Source organism: Syngnathus leptorhynchus, chromosome 20 (assembly GCF_054491065.1).
Source record: "Syngnathus leptorhynchus isolate UIUO chromosome 20, UIUO_Slep, whole genome shotgun sequence".
NCBI lineage: Eukaryota > Metazoa > Chordata > Actinopteri > Syngnathiformes > Syngnathidae > Syngnathus > Syngnathus leptorhynchus.
This window is the reverse complement of record NC_141214.1, coordinates 6,549,755-6,566,205: the sequence shown is the minus strand read 5'-3', so window position 1 is coordinate 6,566,205 and position 16,451 is coordinate 6,549,755. Positions and strand designations below refer to the sequence as shown.

At 52.0% G+C, this 16,451-nt stretch overlaps 5 protein-coding genes across 12 annotated transcripts; 4 read left to right on the top strand and 1 right to left on the bottom strand.

Moving 5' to 3' along the window:
- The first annotated feature begins 44 nt into the window (after positions 1–44).
- LOC147041246 (uncharacterized) lies at positions 45–1,024 on the top strand. The gene is made up of 3 exons (XM_085900880.1): positions 45–274; positions 346–495; positions 559–1,024. Exons 1-3 carry the CDS (start codon positions 197–199, stop codon positions 673–675), a joined length of 345 nt encoding a protein of 114 aa, XP_085757006.1. The 5' UTR covers positions 45–196; the 3' UTR covers positions 676–1,024.
- A 368-nt stretch (positions 1,025–1,392) lies between these two features.
- jtb (jumping translocation breakpoint) lies at positions 1,393–3,582 on the top strand. 5 transcript variants are annotated; one of them, XM_085900879.1, is made up of 6 exons: positions 1,393–1,588; positions 2,510–2,611; positions 2,688–2,728; positions 2,921–3,006; positions 3,100–3,179; positions 3,261–3,582. In XM_085900879.1, the coding sequence occupies exons 2-6, from the start codon at positions 2,520–2,522 to the stop codon at positions 3,415–3,417; spliced, it is 456 nt and encodes a 151-aa protein (XP_085757005.1). In that variant the 5' UTR covers positions 1,393–1,588; positions 2,510–2,519; the 3' UTR covers positions 3,418–3,582. The 5 variants fall into 5 exon arrangements, with proteins under 5 accessions (XP_085757005.1, XP_085757003.1, XP_085757002.1 ...); XM_085900877.1 differs by having other exon boundaries at positions 2,351–2,611; XM_085900876.1 differs by lacking the exon at positions 1,393–1,588 and adding an exon at positions 1,606–1,976 and having other exon boundaries at positions 3,103–3,179.
- A 154-nt stretch (positions 3,583–3,736) lies between these two features.
- On the top strand, positions 3,737–7,647 carry hsf1 (heat shock transcription factor 1). Of its 4 annotated transcripts, none has more exons than XM_085900871.1 (13): positions 3,737–4,492; positions 4,911–5,019; positions 5,109–5,245; positions 5,329–5,453; positions 5,568–5,643; positions 5,711–5,772; positions 5,852–6,013; positions 6,089–6,231; positions 6,331–6,403; positions 6,461–6,566; positions 6,657–6,710; positions 6,838–6,886; positions 6,971–7,647. In XM_085900871.1, exons 1-13 carry the CDS (start codon positions 4,367–4,369, stop codon positions 7,099–7,101), a joined length of 1,353 nt encoding a protein of 450 aa, XP_085756997.1. In that variant the 5' UTR covers positions 3,737–4,366; the 3' UTR covers positions 7,102–7,647. The 4 variants fall into 4 exon arrangements, with proteins under 4 accessions (XP_085756997.1, XP_085756998.1, XP_085756996.1 ...); XM_085900872.1 differs by having other exon boundaries at positions 5,326–5,453; positions 5,568–5,634; positions 6,971–7,646; XM_085900870.1 differs by having other exon boundaries at positions 5,326–5,453; positions 6,971–7,646.
- On the bottom strand, positions 7,601–11,267 carry LOC147041243 (uncharacterized). Its single transcript, XM_085901532.1, has 19 exons — positions 11,257–11,267; positions 11,028–11,092; positions 10,894–10,953; positions 10,435–10,476; positions 10,205–10,231; positions 10,057–10,116; positions 9,906–9,935; positions 9,776–9,826; positions 9,667–9,714; positions 9,494–9,601; positions 9,370–9,414; positions 9,271–9,309; positions 9,056–9,196; positions 8,483–8,545; positions 8,365–8,412; positions 8,238–8,273; positions 8,067–8,102; positions 7,922–7,966; positions 7,601–7,841 (listed from the first exon to the last, which is right to left on the bottom strand). Exons 1-19 carry the CDS (start codon positions 11,265–11,267, stop codon positions 7,807–7,809), a joined length of 990 nt encoding a protein of 329 aa, XP_085757658.1. The 3' UTR covers positions 7,601–7,806.
- Positions 11,268–12,673: 1,406 nt separating this feature from the next.
- LOC147041242 (uncharacterized) lies at positions 12,674–15,912 on the top strand. The gene is given in 5 exon segments (XM_085901019.1): positions 12,674–13,534; positions 14,107–14,656; positions 14,831–15,138; positions 15,447–15,626; positions 15,703–15,912. Coding segments are annotated over 5 exon segments (2,109 nt in total).
- The last annotated feature ends 539 nt before the right edge of the window (positions 15,913–16,451 follow it).

Here is a 16,451-nt window from a genome sequence, read left to right as displayed (position 1 = left end):
TTGTCGACATGATGCTTTTTGTGTCTTTTGCGTTGAATGTTTGTTATTTTAGACCATTGATGGATTTGGAGAACGGCGATAAAGATGATTGAGATGAGCGGTCACGTGACTCTCAGCAACCTAAGAGGATTACTCGTCTGTTTTGTCATTTTTTGTCGGCCGGCCGGATGTTCAGACGGCGTACAAGCAGCGGCAGATGAAGACAAGCACGCTACTTGCGCTCCTGCTGGCCGGGTGGTGTTTGCGGGGGGCCATATGCAGCCTGCCCACGGAGGTAGGCCACGCACACCCTCGGGCGGCCATCTTGTCGAGCCAGCTCGGGGAGGCTGTAACGTTTTTGGTCAGTCGTGCCAGGTCGAAGCAGTAACGCGGCGCACCATCACCGGACGTCACCTCGACGACATCCGGTCGGGTTTCGAGACGGGTCATCGTGACAACTTTCGACGACTTCCCGGACTTTGTCGCCGCCTGAGGAGGCGTCGCTTCAGTTACCTGGTAAATATTTGGAGCTTTCTCGCCGGCACCGCAGGGCCTAACATGCTAGCGGTTTGTTCGCAGTGTCACAAAGCCAACTTCTGCTGGTGGGGGCGGAGCCAGGGCTGGGATCAGAGTGGCCAGGTGTGCCCATGTCCGACAGGGTCCAAGTGTTCGCGAGTCTTCATTCGCAGCATCTGACCGCCGTGTCGACTCAATTCCTGCCGCCAATCATTCCTTCAAATTTATTGCCCAGCAAACATTTTCTTGTTGTTGCTGTTTGACTGAAAAGCGATGCGCTGATTCTGATGGCAGCGAGATCTGGTTTGGGGTACATGTTTTGTTGTTTGCCGTGACAAAGAAAACAACTTGTGTCGCGTGAGTTTCGAGCTGCCGTCATTTTTGATCGTCAATATTTGTGACGATGATGACGAGGAGGAACATTTCAACATTACAGTGTCAGTGCTCTGATGGAGCAACTATGTTTGTATAAATTATTAAGAGTATTTACACATTGATTGACAAGATAAATGATATAAAATAATAAGGATATTTACACATTGATTAATTAATTGTAAGCGGTTCAGAAAATGGATGGATGGATGGATGGATGGATGGATGGATGGATGGATGGATGGATGGATGGATGGATGGATGGAGATTTTTTTTAACGTTTCGTAATAATGGTGTTGACGTAGGCGACGGTCACGTCGCAAAATCCGCTAAAACGTGGATTTCAAAATAAAGTGCAGCACTCCTATCCAATTGATAATTTAGATTTTATGGGAAAGGGATAATAGATATGCTCGATTGAAATACAAATAATCGGTGAGTTGTACGTTTGTCGTGCAAATTGTTAATTTTTTTTCTTCCACCAACCCACGAATTGTGAGTGTTAGCTTTAATTATGAAGGGTTAGTGAGGGACATCCTGCTGCAGCCATTACGGAGACTTTGGGCTCAACATCTTGTTGGAGTTGTCGTCGTAAATAAGCAACAACAACAAAAATCGGTAGACGTCGTCACTTTCGGTCGTTGACTCGAGTTTACGTTTGAAAAGTGCGCTCTTGACTGGGTGCTCAAATGACTACCGGGCCCGCGACCCGTCGATGACGGTGAGTGAGCTAACTAAGCAAAAGCTAGCATCTGTTACAAGGCTAACTTCTAGCATGAGCATTTCAAACGTTACCTATGTCGCCAATGGCGTCACCTTGTTAGTTTAGGAGGGGTAAACGTAATTCAAAAGTTACTGCGTCAGGTTTTGACGATTCAATCTTTGAAACGTTGGCGAAATATTTGGACGTCTCGTTGAGGTGCTATACGTTAGCGCGTACGCCATATTGGATGTGACAACTGTCAATGGACTGAGCTCCCAAAGTGATGTAGAAAAAGTTAAAAAACAAAAAACAAATTTAACACACACTAAAACAGACAACGGTGGAGCAACGTGGGAGTTATAAGATAATTGAGAGAAATGAAGCGCTTGCTGCACAACGAGAAAAGGTTCTGTGACTCGGCTCATGCAAGTTGTTTAATCTGTGCGTTCCAATTGTTAACATGATAAGCTTTTTAGTATAAGGCACAATGTCAATCTATATCTTGGTACGCATCTTCAGTTTTTGTAGCGACCACAACACTTATACAGGATCACATGCAGGCCATTTTGTGACTAGAGAACCACACAAAGTTCACTGACGCTGCCCAGTACAAATTTCATTCATAACAAACGATGAAATGAACAACTTGCTTATTTAATATGTTGAGTGAAACAAAACAAAAATCAAGCAATTGATTGTTGATCTTATTAATGCGCTGCAAACTTTTGTTTATTTGCAAGTTTCAAGCGACTAAAATGCCGTTGTGCTAAATGCCACCAGGTGACGGGGCAATTTTTGCTAATCTGTCCAAACGGCATGAGAAAGAGCCTCCCACCTTCACTGATGGCCGTCCCTCACCATATCCGATATGGACATCAGAGTCACACGTGAATACGGCGTCTACGTACGAATGTGTGACGCCCTTTGACCCTGTTTCAGCATCGGCGTGATGGAAAGCGCTTGCTGGCGCGTGCCGCTGGCATGTTGCCGCCCTCGCGTGCTGGCCCTGCACGCGCTCTTTTGGGGCCTGGTGGCTCTCAGGTGGGTGCTCGGCCGCTCACGTTGCCCAGCCGCTCCATCGCTCCGTCGTTGGCTCATTGTGACGCTTGCCTTGCAGAGTTTTTGGAGCCGCCTTGCTGGCTGAAGACAAACTTGCAGGTAAACGCCTACCAAGTTGTTGAATTTACGACTCCGTCAATGAATCACATCTGATCTGATTAGATCCCAATTTATTTTGCATTGTTGATTAGGAATGATTAAATTTGAGGCTGCTTCAGTTTCCACCACATGTCGGTGTTTTTGCCTTTACTGCTCCCACACCCGTTAAGCTGCTTCGTCTGTTACACGTAGCCGTCAAGGTCAGCGTCACCCCCTGCTGGCTGCTGGAGGACTATGTGGTGACGACAGAATGCTTGCAGTGTGACGCCTTCCAGGCGGTACGTGGATTCGTTCTCGCCACGTGAGCTAGTGGCCAACGTAGCCGCTAACTAACGTGGCGCCCGCGCACTAACGTTTGCCTTGGTGTTCAGAAGACGAGGCCAGCGTGTGGTCAGACGGGCTACGTGGAGAAGGTCAACTGCACCAAATCCAACCGGGACGAATACAAAAGGTCTGACCCGGTCGCCGCGCAGCCCACGTTTGGGGCGCACCAAGAGATTTTCTCATCTCATCTTCTCTTTGACCATCTCAGCTGCCGCTCGGCCGTCATGGAGGAACGTCTCTTCTGGAAGTTTGAAGCGGCCGTGTTGTCCGTGACAGCGTTGTCGGCCGTCTCGGTGGTCCTGCGTCAGCGCCGGTTGGACCGCCTCGCCTCAGAGAAAGTCCGCCGACAGATCGAGTCCATCTAGCAGCACCAACTTGCCATACAAACATTGATGCAAAAAAAGCTCGAGACCCACAGACCCCCACTCGATGACGTCATTTTCGTGTGTTCATTGTCCATAGTCAGACTTTGGCCCAAAACTCTGATGGCACTGCTAATAAAGCTTCCTGGTCGTGTGACCGAGGCAGAACGTTTCAGAAAAGAGGGTCAATAATGATTTTAGTCCTCTCCTGCCACGTGAAAGGATAATGCAAGGCCACTTGCTAGCAAAGGAGGCCGAGTCCTGGCCGGCATTTACTTTACCACTTGCGAGTGGATTCCAACATGGAGGCAGTGGAAGCTGGGACGTCGGGCAACGCGTCGGTTGAGGGAGCCGCTAACGAATGGGCTTTCCGTCACTTGGATCGATGACACGGTGCTCTCCTAACTCAGAAAGTGGAGAACTGTACGACAAGCAGGCTCACCTTTGTGTTTGACACGATGGTTCAAAGCCGAGGCGACATTTTCAACTCGGCTGTCCAAAATGTCATTTTCCCTTTGGATACCATCATCATGTCAGCCTGTGTGTGCTTGTGGTAACCCACTCTGATTGTCATAAATGCTTGAACTTGGACCTAAGTATGGGATGACTTGATATTTAGTGTCATCTTCAGCAAAACAAGTGACGCAGTTTCAACATGGCGGCGAGTCGATGACGTAACACCCACTGTCTCAAATTTGCAGTCGTGACACTTTGTGCACATTATTTGTATCGCGCCATTATTTTGAAAAGACCTGTCGGGGCTTTTGATGACGTCATCACAGCGCGACGTTGTTGGTGCTGCGTAGTTGCTTGTTTGGAATTTTCCACAGTCGTGGACTTGCGTTTTGTTTGTGGCTTTGGATAGAAACTATCGAAGAGTACCGACAGAAGAAGTGGCCCGAGCAATCTGGGTCGCTGCTGAGTTAGTTGCGGGACGCCTTTACTCCTGTCGATGGAGTACGCGGGAAGTTCGGTGGAAGGTTCGCTAATGGCAGCCAACAACGTCCCGGCCTTCCTCAGCAAACTCTGGACTTTGTTGGAAGACCCCGAAACAGAGCCGCTCATCTGCTGGAGCACGGTACGACAAAATGGCTCGACCTTGTTCGTTTTGCTCTGACCACTGGAGCTTCGGCACAAGAGTGTCCGGCCGTCATCGGTGTAGCGTTGGGTCGGCTTACCTTAGTTTATCCGAGCATATCTTACAGGAACGCTAAGTGTTGTTAGCTGCTCGAGGGAAGTACCGAAGTTTTTTTTTGAAGCCAACGCAGTCGGACCAAATGACAATCCTGAACAAGCACTTTGTGTCCAATAGAAAGGGGGGAGGGGGTCGTCGTCCCAGTGGGCCATTTGACGTACCGGTTGGACATCTGGGTTAGATTGCTTGGCTCAAGGGCACCTCGTCAGTTATCTGTGTGCCGTCAAGCCGGTGTCCTAACAGACACCAATGAACTTGTGGCTCTTTCCCAACTTTCTTCCTTTTGTTTGACCCATGTCAGAGCGGAACCAGTTTCCACGTGTACGATCAAGCTCGCTTCTCCAAAGAGGTTCTCCCCAAGTTCTTCAAACACAACAACATGGCCAGCTTCATTCGGCAGCTCAACATGTGTGAGTACGAGCTTGTAAAAAAATCGGCCGCTTTCCTTTGAGCTCCGAGTTTTGCCTTACGTGTGCGCTCCTCGCTTTTCTCCCTCAAGATGGCTTCCGCAAGGTGGTCCACCTGGAGCAGGGCGGCCTGCTGAAACCCGAGAAAGACGACACGGAGTTCCAACACCCGTTCTTTGTCAGAGGCCAAGAGCACTTGCTGCAGAACATCAAACGCAAAGTCACCAACGTACGAAGAGGCGCTCGTGAGAAGGTACGCCGTTCCGGAAAAGGCAGCTGTCGTGACAATGCCGCCGCCGCCGTCTGCAGCAGGTGTCTTCGCTGCGTCCGGAAGAGGCCAAACTCTCGTCCCACGAGGTCAGTAAACTACTGAGCGACGTGCAGGCCATGAAGGGAAAGCAGGAGAGCATAGACTCCAAAATCATTGCCATGAAACAGTAAGAACTCCAAAGCGGAGCTGGGCCGCCTTTCACCGGCGCCTCACGGGTTTTCCAGCTCATGTGGCTCTTGCGCCAGCGGCGGACCCGACCCAATCTCTTTTGGTGTTACAGTGAGAACGAGGCTTTGTGGAGGGAAGTTGTATGTCTGAGACAGAAGCATGCTAAACAGCAGAAAATGGTCAGCAAGGTAAAGCCGCCATAGCCGCCACAGTCTCTTGTTTGGAAACATCATTTACGCCTCCGTCCCTCTGCAGTTGATCCACTTCCTGGTGTCACTGGTCCAGTCCAACAGGATCATGGGAGTCAAGAGGAAACTGCAAGTTGTTCTCCAGCGTGTTTTTTTTTTTTTTGCTACTTGTCCTAGTTGACGTCTGACTTGTTTGCGCGGTCCGCAGCCCGCTGATGCTCAACGACTCGGGTTCCGCCCAACCCCTGCCCAAATACGCTCGCTCGTTTTCCTTGGAATCCCCCGCCGGCTCCGGGCCCGTCATCTCTGATATCACGGAACCGGCCACGCCCCCGCCACAGGATACTATCAGCGAGTGGATGGAAGCGAGGTGAGGGTCGGCGCTGCAGTGTCGCGGCTTCATTTCCACCGCCGCACAATGTCCACTCTGGCGTGACGCCCGCAGAGAGCGCGGCGAGGAGGAGGGGCCCGCTCCTTCCGACGTGGCGGCGAGCATGCCGACGTCCGGAGATACGCCGCTTTCTCCCACCACCTTCATCGACTCCATTCTCCAAGACAGCGACGTGCCTGACACCGGCGCGCTGACGGGCAAGTTGAGTTTGGGCGCCGCTCTCGGCACCCGTCGGCCGCGTTCGCTTTCTTTTCCACAAAGCCTTTGCTGAAAATCCCCCAAATCTTCCTCTTCAGCTCCCAGGACCCGCCCGGCCACCGCCAACCCGGACCCCGCGCAGACCTGCCAGACCCTCGCGTGTATCGACAGGTATGAGGCTAGCTCGTCCCTTCTGCGGCAGAACAGTCCTCACGCGGTGTGTTTCAGATCAGAACTGTCCGATCACATTGAGACAATCGACAACGGTCTGGAAAACCTACAGAACATTCTCAACAGCCAAACCTTCACTTTTGACACGTCGCCACTCATGGAGGTGAGTGCGTTGCGTGCGCGAGCAATCATTCATCCACTTGTGCGCGCATGTGTGAGTAACACACAGCCACTTTAACTTTTGTGCATTCAGTTCTTCAGCCCTTCCTGTCCTCCAGGAGACTTTGACATCAATGCTTTGGACACTGTGAGTGTGAGCCACTAACTGTTCGTTCACTCGCCCTCATATTTGAGATGATGACATTGCAACAATGGCTACTTTGGTGCAGTGTGCCGTCTTTGCTCCTAGTAAAGAAGTTGTCTTTTGTCGCTAGCTTCTGTGTGACAACTTGGCCAAAGGAGCTGAGGGAAGCGACGACACAGGTAACGGCACACGCAACTGCTACGCGATGACAACGGCACGTCGGAGCACTAAGCGTTTGTGGCTCTGCAATGTGATTGGTCCAGGAAAGCAGCTGGTGCAGTACACGCCAGTGCAGATGAGTGACCCGGTCGGAGGCGGCGATTCCGACTTGCCGTCGCTCCTGGAATTGGGGGAGGAGCCTTTCCTCAGTGCTGACCTGACCTCTGACCTCTGACGTGACGAGGGCGGGAGGGAGGGAGGGACTACTCTATTACCATGACGACAATGTGGTCAGGGGTAGCAGTTTTACTATGCAGACAACTTGCCAGCCATTATTTTTGTTGATTTTATTTTATCACAAGGAATAGCATATTTTTTGGAAACGTTGCTCACATATTTATTCTGTTACCCTGGAAATCCACATTAAACTTGTTTGTGCATAGTCCTTATGGCGTGTCATGTGACCTGCCCGACATGTGGACAGGCCGTCACTCATGCGCGCACACGCACAATCGCTCCGAGGCAAAATTAAGCTTTAGTAACGTTTCCCAATTTAAAGGGAAATTTGCTGCCGTGCATAGGAATTCATTGATTATGTTTGTTTTTGTTATTGTACAACTCAACTGTTTCATCCTTGGGCCCTAACTAAATCATGTTTTGACTGCCTGTGAGTAATCACCGGTGGTGATGTCAGAATGGGATGTAAAAGTGATGTTCAAAGGACACCAAAACACTTTTTTGCAAAGTCATTAAAAGACATTTTAATGTCAAGTTCACCTGCTTCTAAAATTGATCACAGTGTACAAATCCTATTCAACATTTTCAAAGATTCCCCTGCCTGTGGGTGGGCAGGACCTAAACACGGCCGAAGGGGCGTTCCCATTGGTCAGCACACTGGAGGTGGCGGCGGGAAAAGCGAACTTGAGGCTTGCATTGGAAGTCAACAGGTTTCCTCCAGTTCCATGTTCTCCGCAGCTGTTGGCACAAACACAACAGTGCCGCACGTTAGTCGTCGCAGCTACGTCGGCCAGTCGCGCGAGCGATGAAGGCCTCACCTTCAGGACCTTGACCCCAAGCGTCGTACTGTTCAGTGACGGAACCTGCGGGGAACAAGCCGTGCCGGCAGCGCGCAAACCACAATTATCACGGTCAACATGTCACGGCGGTGACGACTGTTGACGTGGCCATTCTGAGACTCACCAGCTTTGTGGGGGTCTTCAGACACTCGCCCACCACCTGTAACAAAACAAAGTCACATGATGTCACCATATGATGATGTTCGGGTGTTTGGATTATGCAAGGTGGTTGACTCCAGGACCAAATCAAAAGGTAAACATACATTGGAGTCCAAATGAAAAGTGTTAAACTCACTGGAGTCCAGGGATGTTCCTGTTGGTTCTGAAAAGACTTAAGTGCACACACATGCACAAAGATAGCGACTGTTTGACAGCAACTCAAAAATTGGACATAAGTACACAAAACAGCAGCAGGGACTTACGCGAGTGTGTTGCCATGGTAACGGCTTCAGTGCGCCACGCCAGTGTGCCTGCATCGTCAAACGTGACAGTGATGAAAAGCGTGGAAATTGACACGCACGCAGACGCGCACATGAGTACCTGATGGCAAAGTGTCCGCGAAAGCGCCCCCTGTCGGTCCGGTGCGCACGAGTACGGACGAGTCTGTGAGGTGTAATATACAATTACTATATCATAGTAATAATTATTTATGTGACAGAATGAGTAACATGGTGGCGCCTTGAGATAACCGACTTGTATACAATGCGCGTACACATGTATATGAAGGAGTGACGATTTTCGGCAGGTGTTGCCACGGTTGCTGCTTTTTTCGGCTGACAGCAGGGTTCTTCCGAGAAGAGCCTCTAAGAATGAATTGAACTTTTGTACCTACCACTGCCTGCCTGTCAAGAATTGTCACTCGTCGAGGTGAGGTTTATTTTTCACGGCAAATTTCTTCTTGGTGCGGTTTGCTTCCATTGAGTTGTTGATGGTTCTGACAAGCTTCATTGTCACCTCTTTCCTATTTTTCCATTATGTTGCTTTTTGGGACTCTCATTGCGTTGGCTTCCACCTTTTCAGCGCCCGTAATCAAATTGGTTCGTTTCTCAAATTTAGAGGGGGAAGGGGTCGCTTGTATCTCAAGGCACGCTGTGATGTGACGCTGACGTTTACCTGTGCTGTGCTCCTGTGGACGGCTCATCTCCTGCGGCAAAGTGGAAAGGAGGACAAAAGCGGTCGCCGCCGGCCGGGTCCGCCGCTCACCGACTTGCTGAGTGTGAAGCTCCACTGAAGGTTGACCCGGCTGAGCCGTCACTGCGGGGACACGCACAAGAGTAACGTTGCGGGGAAGCTCATGCCGTCGGTTCTTAGTGGCGGCGCCTGCCTACCTCCGTCTTGATCCAGCGGCCGAGTCTGTCGGCCATTTCCTGTTCAACACAATCCAGCATCAAAGTGGAGTACGATAGTTGTTTGCGAGTTGTGATTACCTGCGTGATGTGAGGAGGAGGAGGAGGAGGAGGAGGGGGAAGATGCTGATGGAGAAACACAAGAGGATGTTTTTATCCCTTTCCAAATCAAATCATGGAGTGTTTTGTTTGGGACCTTACGTACTCAAGTCGTCCCTATGGGCGCGCTCAGTGGCAGGCGTACCGAGCCATCGGTCAGAGGCGCGCTCGCCTTGTCGCTCCGTGACGTCCGACTCAGTCGAGCGTTCTTCATCTGCATTAGAACGCTTGGAGTGAGTCGTACAAGACGCCTAGTGACAGAACCGCCCAGCCACTCACCTGCGTACTGCGGGTGAAAAGCCGCTCCTTCAAGTGACGTCAGCGCCCCTGACAACCAATCACAGATCTCACTTTCTTCCCCCCGTTGACACCCACCCGCGTTTCTCACCTGTCACGTCCTTGTCTCCGCCCACGCCGTTCAACGGCTTCTCCCCGTCGGCTGAAGCACATAAGGAAAGAGAGCTGATTGTTTGCCAATCCTTGTCGTTGATTTTTTTTTTTATTGGGGGGGCATTCACCGTTTAAACGCGTGTCCATGGCGTCAGAGTCTGCAGACACGCAAGAAATGAGGCGTCCATTTTGATGTACTCTAATTGACGTCAGTTGTTTCTTACACGACCGGACTGTTCTATTTTCTTTGTCTTTCCAAATCCTCGCACGTACTCGTACCTGTGGAAGTGTCCGCTCGTCCACCCGACTCTCCCGCGGCCACCGGGGCTCCTTGAGCACCTGCCGTGTTACAAACGGCCATCAGCTTCGGATGTGTGGGTCGCCGGCTTCCACCTGCTCGCTCGGTCTTCCCTAGACGTTCACTCACCGCTGACGTCGGGATGTGGCCTGACACCTGTCAAGTAAACCGGATGATAATCAATGGGATAAAACTGCAAGCAAGCATCGTTGATGATCACGGGCGTCGTGTTTTGCGGCCCCAAATATTTGAAATTTGAAAAGTGCTTCAGCCAGCCTGAAAATAAGACCCCTGACCTTTAGCAGGATTAATGTGGAACAAACCGGTTTTTCAGGTTGGGGGGGTTGGGGTGGACTTACCTGAAGCCCCCCACGTCGCACTCTGGTGGGCACCTGCGGGTCCTGCCGAAGAGCAGAGCGGAGGTTGGGTGAAGGCTGCTCATGTTTCCTGCGCTTAATTAAAAACTTGACAAAGGGTCACTTTGATTCAAGGCTTGAATTTATTGTGGAATTCCCTTTGGCCCGACTTTGGTTACGAGGTGAAAGGTCTCACCCTCCTTCTTTGTCGAGTCGTCATCGTCTGAAAGGAAAACGACACATGGGCATTTTCCTTCCATTCCTCTTTGACACGCCCTTGGCCAGCGACCTCTGGCTCACTCGCTCCATCTTCACACAAGCGTCCTTAACTACCTTTCCGTGCCCGTGTTCTAATCTTTCCCATTTGAAGCTTCTCCATTCAGTTAGCACTTTTTGTCACTTCGGAAGGGCCTCGCGGCTTTCGGGCCAAAATGAGCAAAACGGCCAAGGGCCTCGGCCTACCCTCGTCCTCCTCGGACTGCTCGCCGTCCGCCTCTTCGCTGGGTTCCGCCTCTTCCCGCTCTGGAAAACAAGCACACGTCTCGCACGTGGTCATCCGCCGACGTACCGCCAATTTGTCTCTTTCTGGCCTTTACCCTCCACAGGAGCTGTCCACGCTGCCGTTACTAGGACAATCAACAAGGACGTCAAGATCAAGTTCCTGAGGAGCACAAATGGTCCATTTTTCACCCAGCATTTACTCTCTCGGCACATAGCTGATCAATAGCAATCCATCAATTGGTCATTATCGTTGTGGTGACTTGTTGTGCATCACAAGTCGTCGCTAGCGAGCTACAGGTGGTCCCGCCGCCCGAGTTTACTCACCAAGGCGACATGATGATGTTGTTCTGCACTAGCGAGCCGCTTCACAATTTTATACCCAGGGGGCGGGGCCGCTGTGTGTGCGTGTGTGTGTGTGCAGGTGTGTGTGTGTGTGTGTGTGTGTGTGCAAGTATGAGTGAGTGAAAAATGTTGAATTTGACTCCTGCTCGGTTCGTTTCATGAGTTTCTCTTGCTGAAGCTTGAGCTTCCTTCAACATGCGAGCCCGCTTATTGATTTAGTAGACACAATTTGTGTCTCTGCGCGTACGTGCGTTCCTCATTCCTGCGTTTGGGGGAAATTTCATCTCGTTCATCTCGGTCATTCATCCGTGCCGGTAACGAAACCACAGGAAACGCACCCCCCCCCATTCACCCACCACCTCCCACCGTGTAACTTAACCCCACTCGCCTCCATCCCTGTGATCAACTTCAGCTTCTCAAAGAGAAGACAGGGAAAAAAAGAGGGGGGGGGGGGAGAGAGAGAGAGAAATAGAGAAAGAGAAAGAGAAAGAGAGAGAGAGAGAGAGAGAGAGAGAGAGAGAGAGAGAGAAATTGATCCGGCTCAAGGCGGCAATCCTTCTCAAGCTGATCAGCGTCGCACGACCAACCGACCGACGAGCCGCTCGCAAGCAGGCAGGCAGGCGGGAAGGCTCGCCTGCACATTTGCTTGTATTTGCGGGACGTTCGTTGAAAAGAAATAAAACGGCGCAGACACAACGGGAGCCGTGTCTTGGTTGCGGCGCGCCGATGAAGCTCTTCCGCTGACTGCGTGTGGACAGCGCATACGTAAGTCTGTATTTTCCTCACCGGTCGCCAAACTTTAGTGAGCAATTTGAGAATCTTCTTACAAATTACAATCTCACCAATTATTTTCCATGAACGCACAGAAGAATAAAATGATTGCGCAAGCACGTTGCTTCCTTTTTTTTCCCCCCTCTCACTATTTTGACTCAAAAGTGCCATGTCAATCACGCCATTTGTTGTAATGCTTGTTATAACGGCTCCTTGTGAGCTAATGCTGTTGTTTGGACAGGTCGTCCATATTTTCAAAGGTCAACATGTAGTTCTGGACCTGAGCATAAAAACTGTCTCGTCATGTACCTCCTGTATGCAGAGTCGTGTTTGGATCTGATGGTTTGGAGGGCAAACTTAAACGGATTAACCTCGGCCGCCCAACACGGCAGGTCCTCCGGGCCAAGTCCAATCACCTGGCTGGACGGGGCCCAAACGTTTGTTCCGACCGCAGCGGAAGGATGTCTGAAGATCTGTGTTAAGCTCGGCGCCACGCCGGATGTGCGTCGGTGCAATGGTCGAGGTCCTGCTTTGACTCTTCCTGAGCAGACGACGTTCTGTGACCGGCGCTGTCATCGCGTTCACCGGTGTCACGTTTCACCCCGACATCTTCAAATCCAAATGATCCATGGTGTCGTTTCCCGCAAAGATGAAGCATCGCGGGACCTCGAGGGCAGCGGTCAAGGAGTCCTTTGGCGCAAAATCCGACACGGCGAGAGACATCGCTCATCCGGGCTTGGAGACCGCCGGCACATCCGTCGTCATCCTCGCTTTGCGCTCGCTAGTCGTCTGCTACTTCCTGTCCCGTTCTGAAGCTTCGGCGAGTTCCCTCGGCCCGGAGCACGACTACAGCGCCGCCCCCAAATTTGTTTGCATTCCCATTCCGCCAGACGCAGACCCCAGCTGCTACTCCCCACCCAGCGTCCCCCACGGGCCCGGCGCCTCCCACGGGCCCGGCGCCTCCCACGGGCCCGGCGCCAAGAGCCACAACGGCAGAGTTCTGATCTCGGATGAAGCCAAAGCCACCATCCTCCACCTCCGCGAGAGTCTGGTCAGACAGAAGGAGACCATCCTCGACCAGCGCGAGACCATCAGAGAGCTTACTGCGAAGCTCACCTTGTGCGAGGGCTTTGGTGGCCACCACAGCAATGGCCACCGCAACAAACATCATGACAATCACCACGTCAACCATCACGACGACCACGAGGAAAGTCACCACGTCAACCATCACGACAATCACCACGTCAACCATCACGATGATCATCACGACAACCATCACGATGGCCATCAAGGAAGTCACCACGACAGCCATCCCGATGGCCACGCTTCGCACCACGGCTTTTATCACAGCAGCGATCACCGCTTCTCCCACGGCGGCCACGGCTCGGACCCCCATCACTGGGATTCACGTGGCAAACACGACTCCTTCTCGCCGGAGCAGACCGGCAAGACCCTTCAGACGCTGAAGGAGCGTCTGGAGAACCTGCAGGTAAGTCACATCACAAATCCGCCTTAGAAATGTCACGTCCCACACAAATCACTTCTCCAGCCCAGTCGACGAGATTTTAGTCTCATAGGTAGCTCTCAAGGTCTGCCAATCGGCTCAAGTGCCACAAATGCGGTGAGATCCCACCCAAAGGTTAGGGGCAAACTTGAAGCCAAGCCAGGATTGACTCCTCCATTGCTCCCTCTTCTCACCACGAGGGGGCGCAAGCTGATGCCGCGGCCAATTAGCTAAATCCCGCTTGATGGGGCTATTAATCGCAGCATGCGCTGGCAGGGAACAAAGCCGGATTTTCGGGTGAGGAAGACGAGGGCAAGCCAAGGAGACTCAAAAGCAACATGGCCGTCCATTTTCTGTCTCCTCCATGCTCACAAGGGGAACAAAGTTTCCAAATCCAAGATATTGATGAGCCGTGGGAGGAAGTCAGACAAGCAAGATAAAAATGAAGGCAAGCCTTACGTGAAGGCACCTCAGTTGCAGCGACAAAGGAGACAAGATTTTTATCGGAGGTCGCGTTGATCAAAAACCTAAAAGTGTCTTGGTGCTTGCGTGTGCAGGCGAGGAATTCATCCAGCTCCTACTCTAGCTCCTTGAGAGAACTCCTCCAGCGCAAGATCAACGCTCTGGAGGAGCAGCTGCGCATTTACTACAGGGACCACCACGACGACCACCACGACGACCACCACGACGACCACCACGGTGACCCCCATCACCGTGACAACCACCACGATGACCACCATGAGGACCTCAACCACGATAACCACCACGCCGATCATCACGATGACCGCCACGGAAACGGTCGCCACGATGACCACCATAGCGGTCACCACGGGAGTCGCCACTACGACCACCACGGCGAACACCACACTCGCCATCACGACCTTCACTACGACTGGCACGGTGATAGACGCCATTCCGTTCGCTACGCTAACCATCGCGGTGACCACCACGGCGACCACCACGGCGATTACCACGGCGACCACCACGACGACCACCACGGCGACTACCGTCACCTTCCTCGACGCCTTCCTTTTAGCAACAAAGAGACAAGCGCGCGTCACAGCGAACACGGCAAACTGGAATCCGTCCTCAGCCAGTTGCATCACGGTGAGTTAGCATGTTAGCGTTACACAAACGCTCCTCACAAAATGTTTGGGACATTTGGTGACGAAGCAAAATATTTCTGGCCCTGCATTGTTTTCTGCTGCACCTTACTCGAGCAATGGCTTCATTTGTCAAATGATGGAGAGAGTGCTCCTAAATTGCTAACTCCAAGTGCAGGATCACAGAAACATGTATAACATATGAGATGTGACCCGCCGGTGTTGGCAGGAGGTCACAAGAAGCTCAAGAGCGCCGGTGCCTTCCTGCTGGACTTTCCCATGAGGACCAACTATCTGTACGCCAGGATGAAGCGCTCGCCAGCGAGCGAGCTCTTCGCCCTAAGTGTTTGCCTGCGTCTGAAGGCGGGCACTGGCGCCGGGCCCGGGGTGGGCACGCCCTTCTCCTACGCTGTGCCGGGCCAGGCCAACGAGCTGGTGCTAATCGAGTGGGGCGCCGATCCCATGGAGCTGCTACTCAACGACCAGGTTGTCCATCACAGTCCCTTTTTGACGGCCTTTCAAATTAGCTTCTAACTGCTAGCAAATAAGAGCCTGACATTTGAGGCTAACTACGAACGTCGGTGCGGGTGGTCGAAGCAGCTCCACCGGCTCACGGAATGTAGATAAACATACCAACAAAACATATGGCTGGCTCAACGACTGCTAATGTAATAAATGCGAAATCCTAATATGCTAATAAGCATGCTAGCACGACACCGATAAATAGAATGGAAATAACTTGGGTGCGACTACGTTCGGTAATGCTCAAGTGCAAAGAAAATGTTACCCGACAGGCGGTGACTCTGCCCATCACGGTGGCTGACGGCAAATGGCACCACGTGTGCGTGACGTGGGCCACGCGGGACGGCGTCTGGGAGGTGTACCAGGATGGAACCAGAAAAGGATCGGGTCAGAACCTGGCAGCCTGGCACGCTGTCAAACCAGGAGGGATGTTTCTTCTTGGACAAGAGCAGGTGAGACAGACATCATTAACGCTATCATGCTAATGCTAGCAAAAATGCTATTTGGGATTACCGTCTTTTCACGCAGGACACCATGGGCGGCCGCTTTGACGTGACGCAGTCATTCGCCGGCCAACTGTCGGACGTGCACGTGTGGTCTCGTGTCCTGACGCCGTCCGAGATCTACGCACAGGCGTCGTGCGGGGCCCACCTACTGGGCGACGTGGCGTCGTGGGAGCAGGAGGGCCTGGAGCTCCACGGCGGCCTGGCCGAGTTGCCCTTTGACCCCTGCCACTGAGGCCCGCCGCTCGACATTGTTGAAGCGCGGCCGTCGCACGCACAGGCGGACAGCCGCATTTTCTTGTTTCACTTTTTCACGCCAAAGACTCGGGGCTGGTGAATTTGGGCGTGGCTTCAAAGCCTAACTCGCCACCTAAACTCGAAAGGCTAAATTGCTAACGTGACCGGCCGACGTCAGCCTCTGTCTCATCGCAGACTTTTGCACGGTGACGTCGGAGTCGCGTTTGGTAAATGGAGATGGTGCCGTTTTCAACACAACTGTCTCAAGATTCCGCATAATTGGATGAGGTGATTGCGTAAGCGACACATGAGACGTCCAGTCAATGCTCCCCACCCCAACGTGTCACTGCGCTAATGGCCGACGTGTAGCTTACACCGGCATGATCCTTCCTAATTCTCGGCGTGGTGATTTGTTAACAGGTTTTAGCGGCACTTTATTTTTTTTAAAGGTTTTGTATAAGTACCAAAACTCTGTGAGTGGACAAAATTTTTGATGAACGTGAAGATTTTGTGATCGATGAACGTGAGGATTTTGTG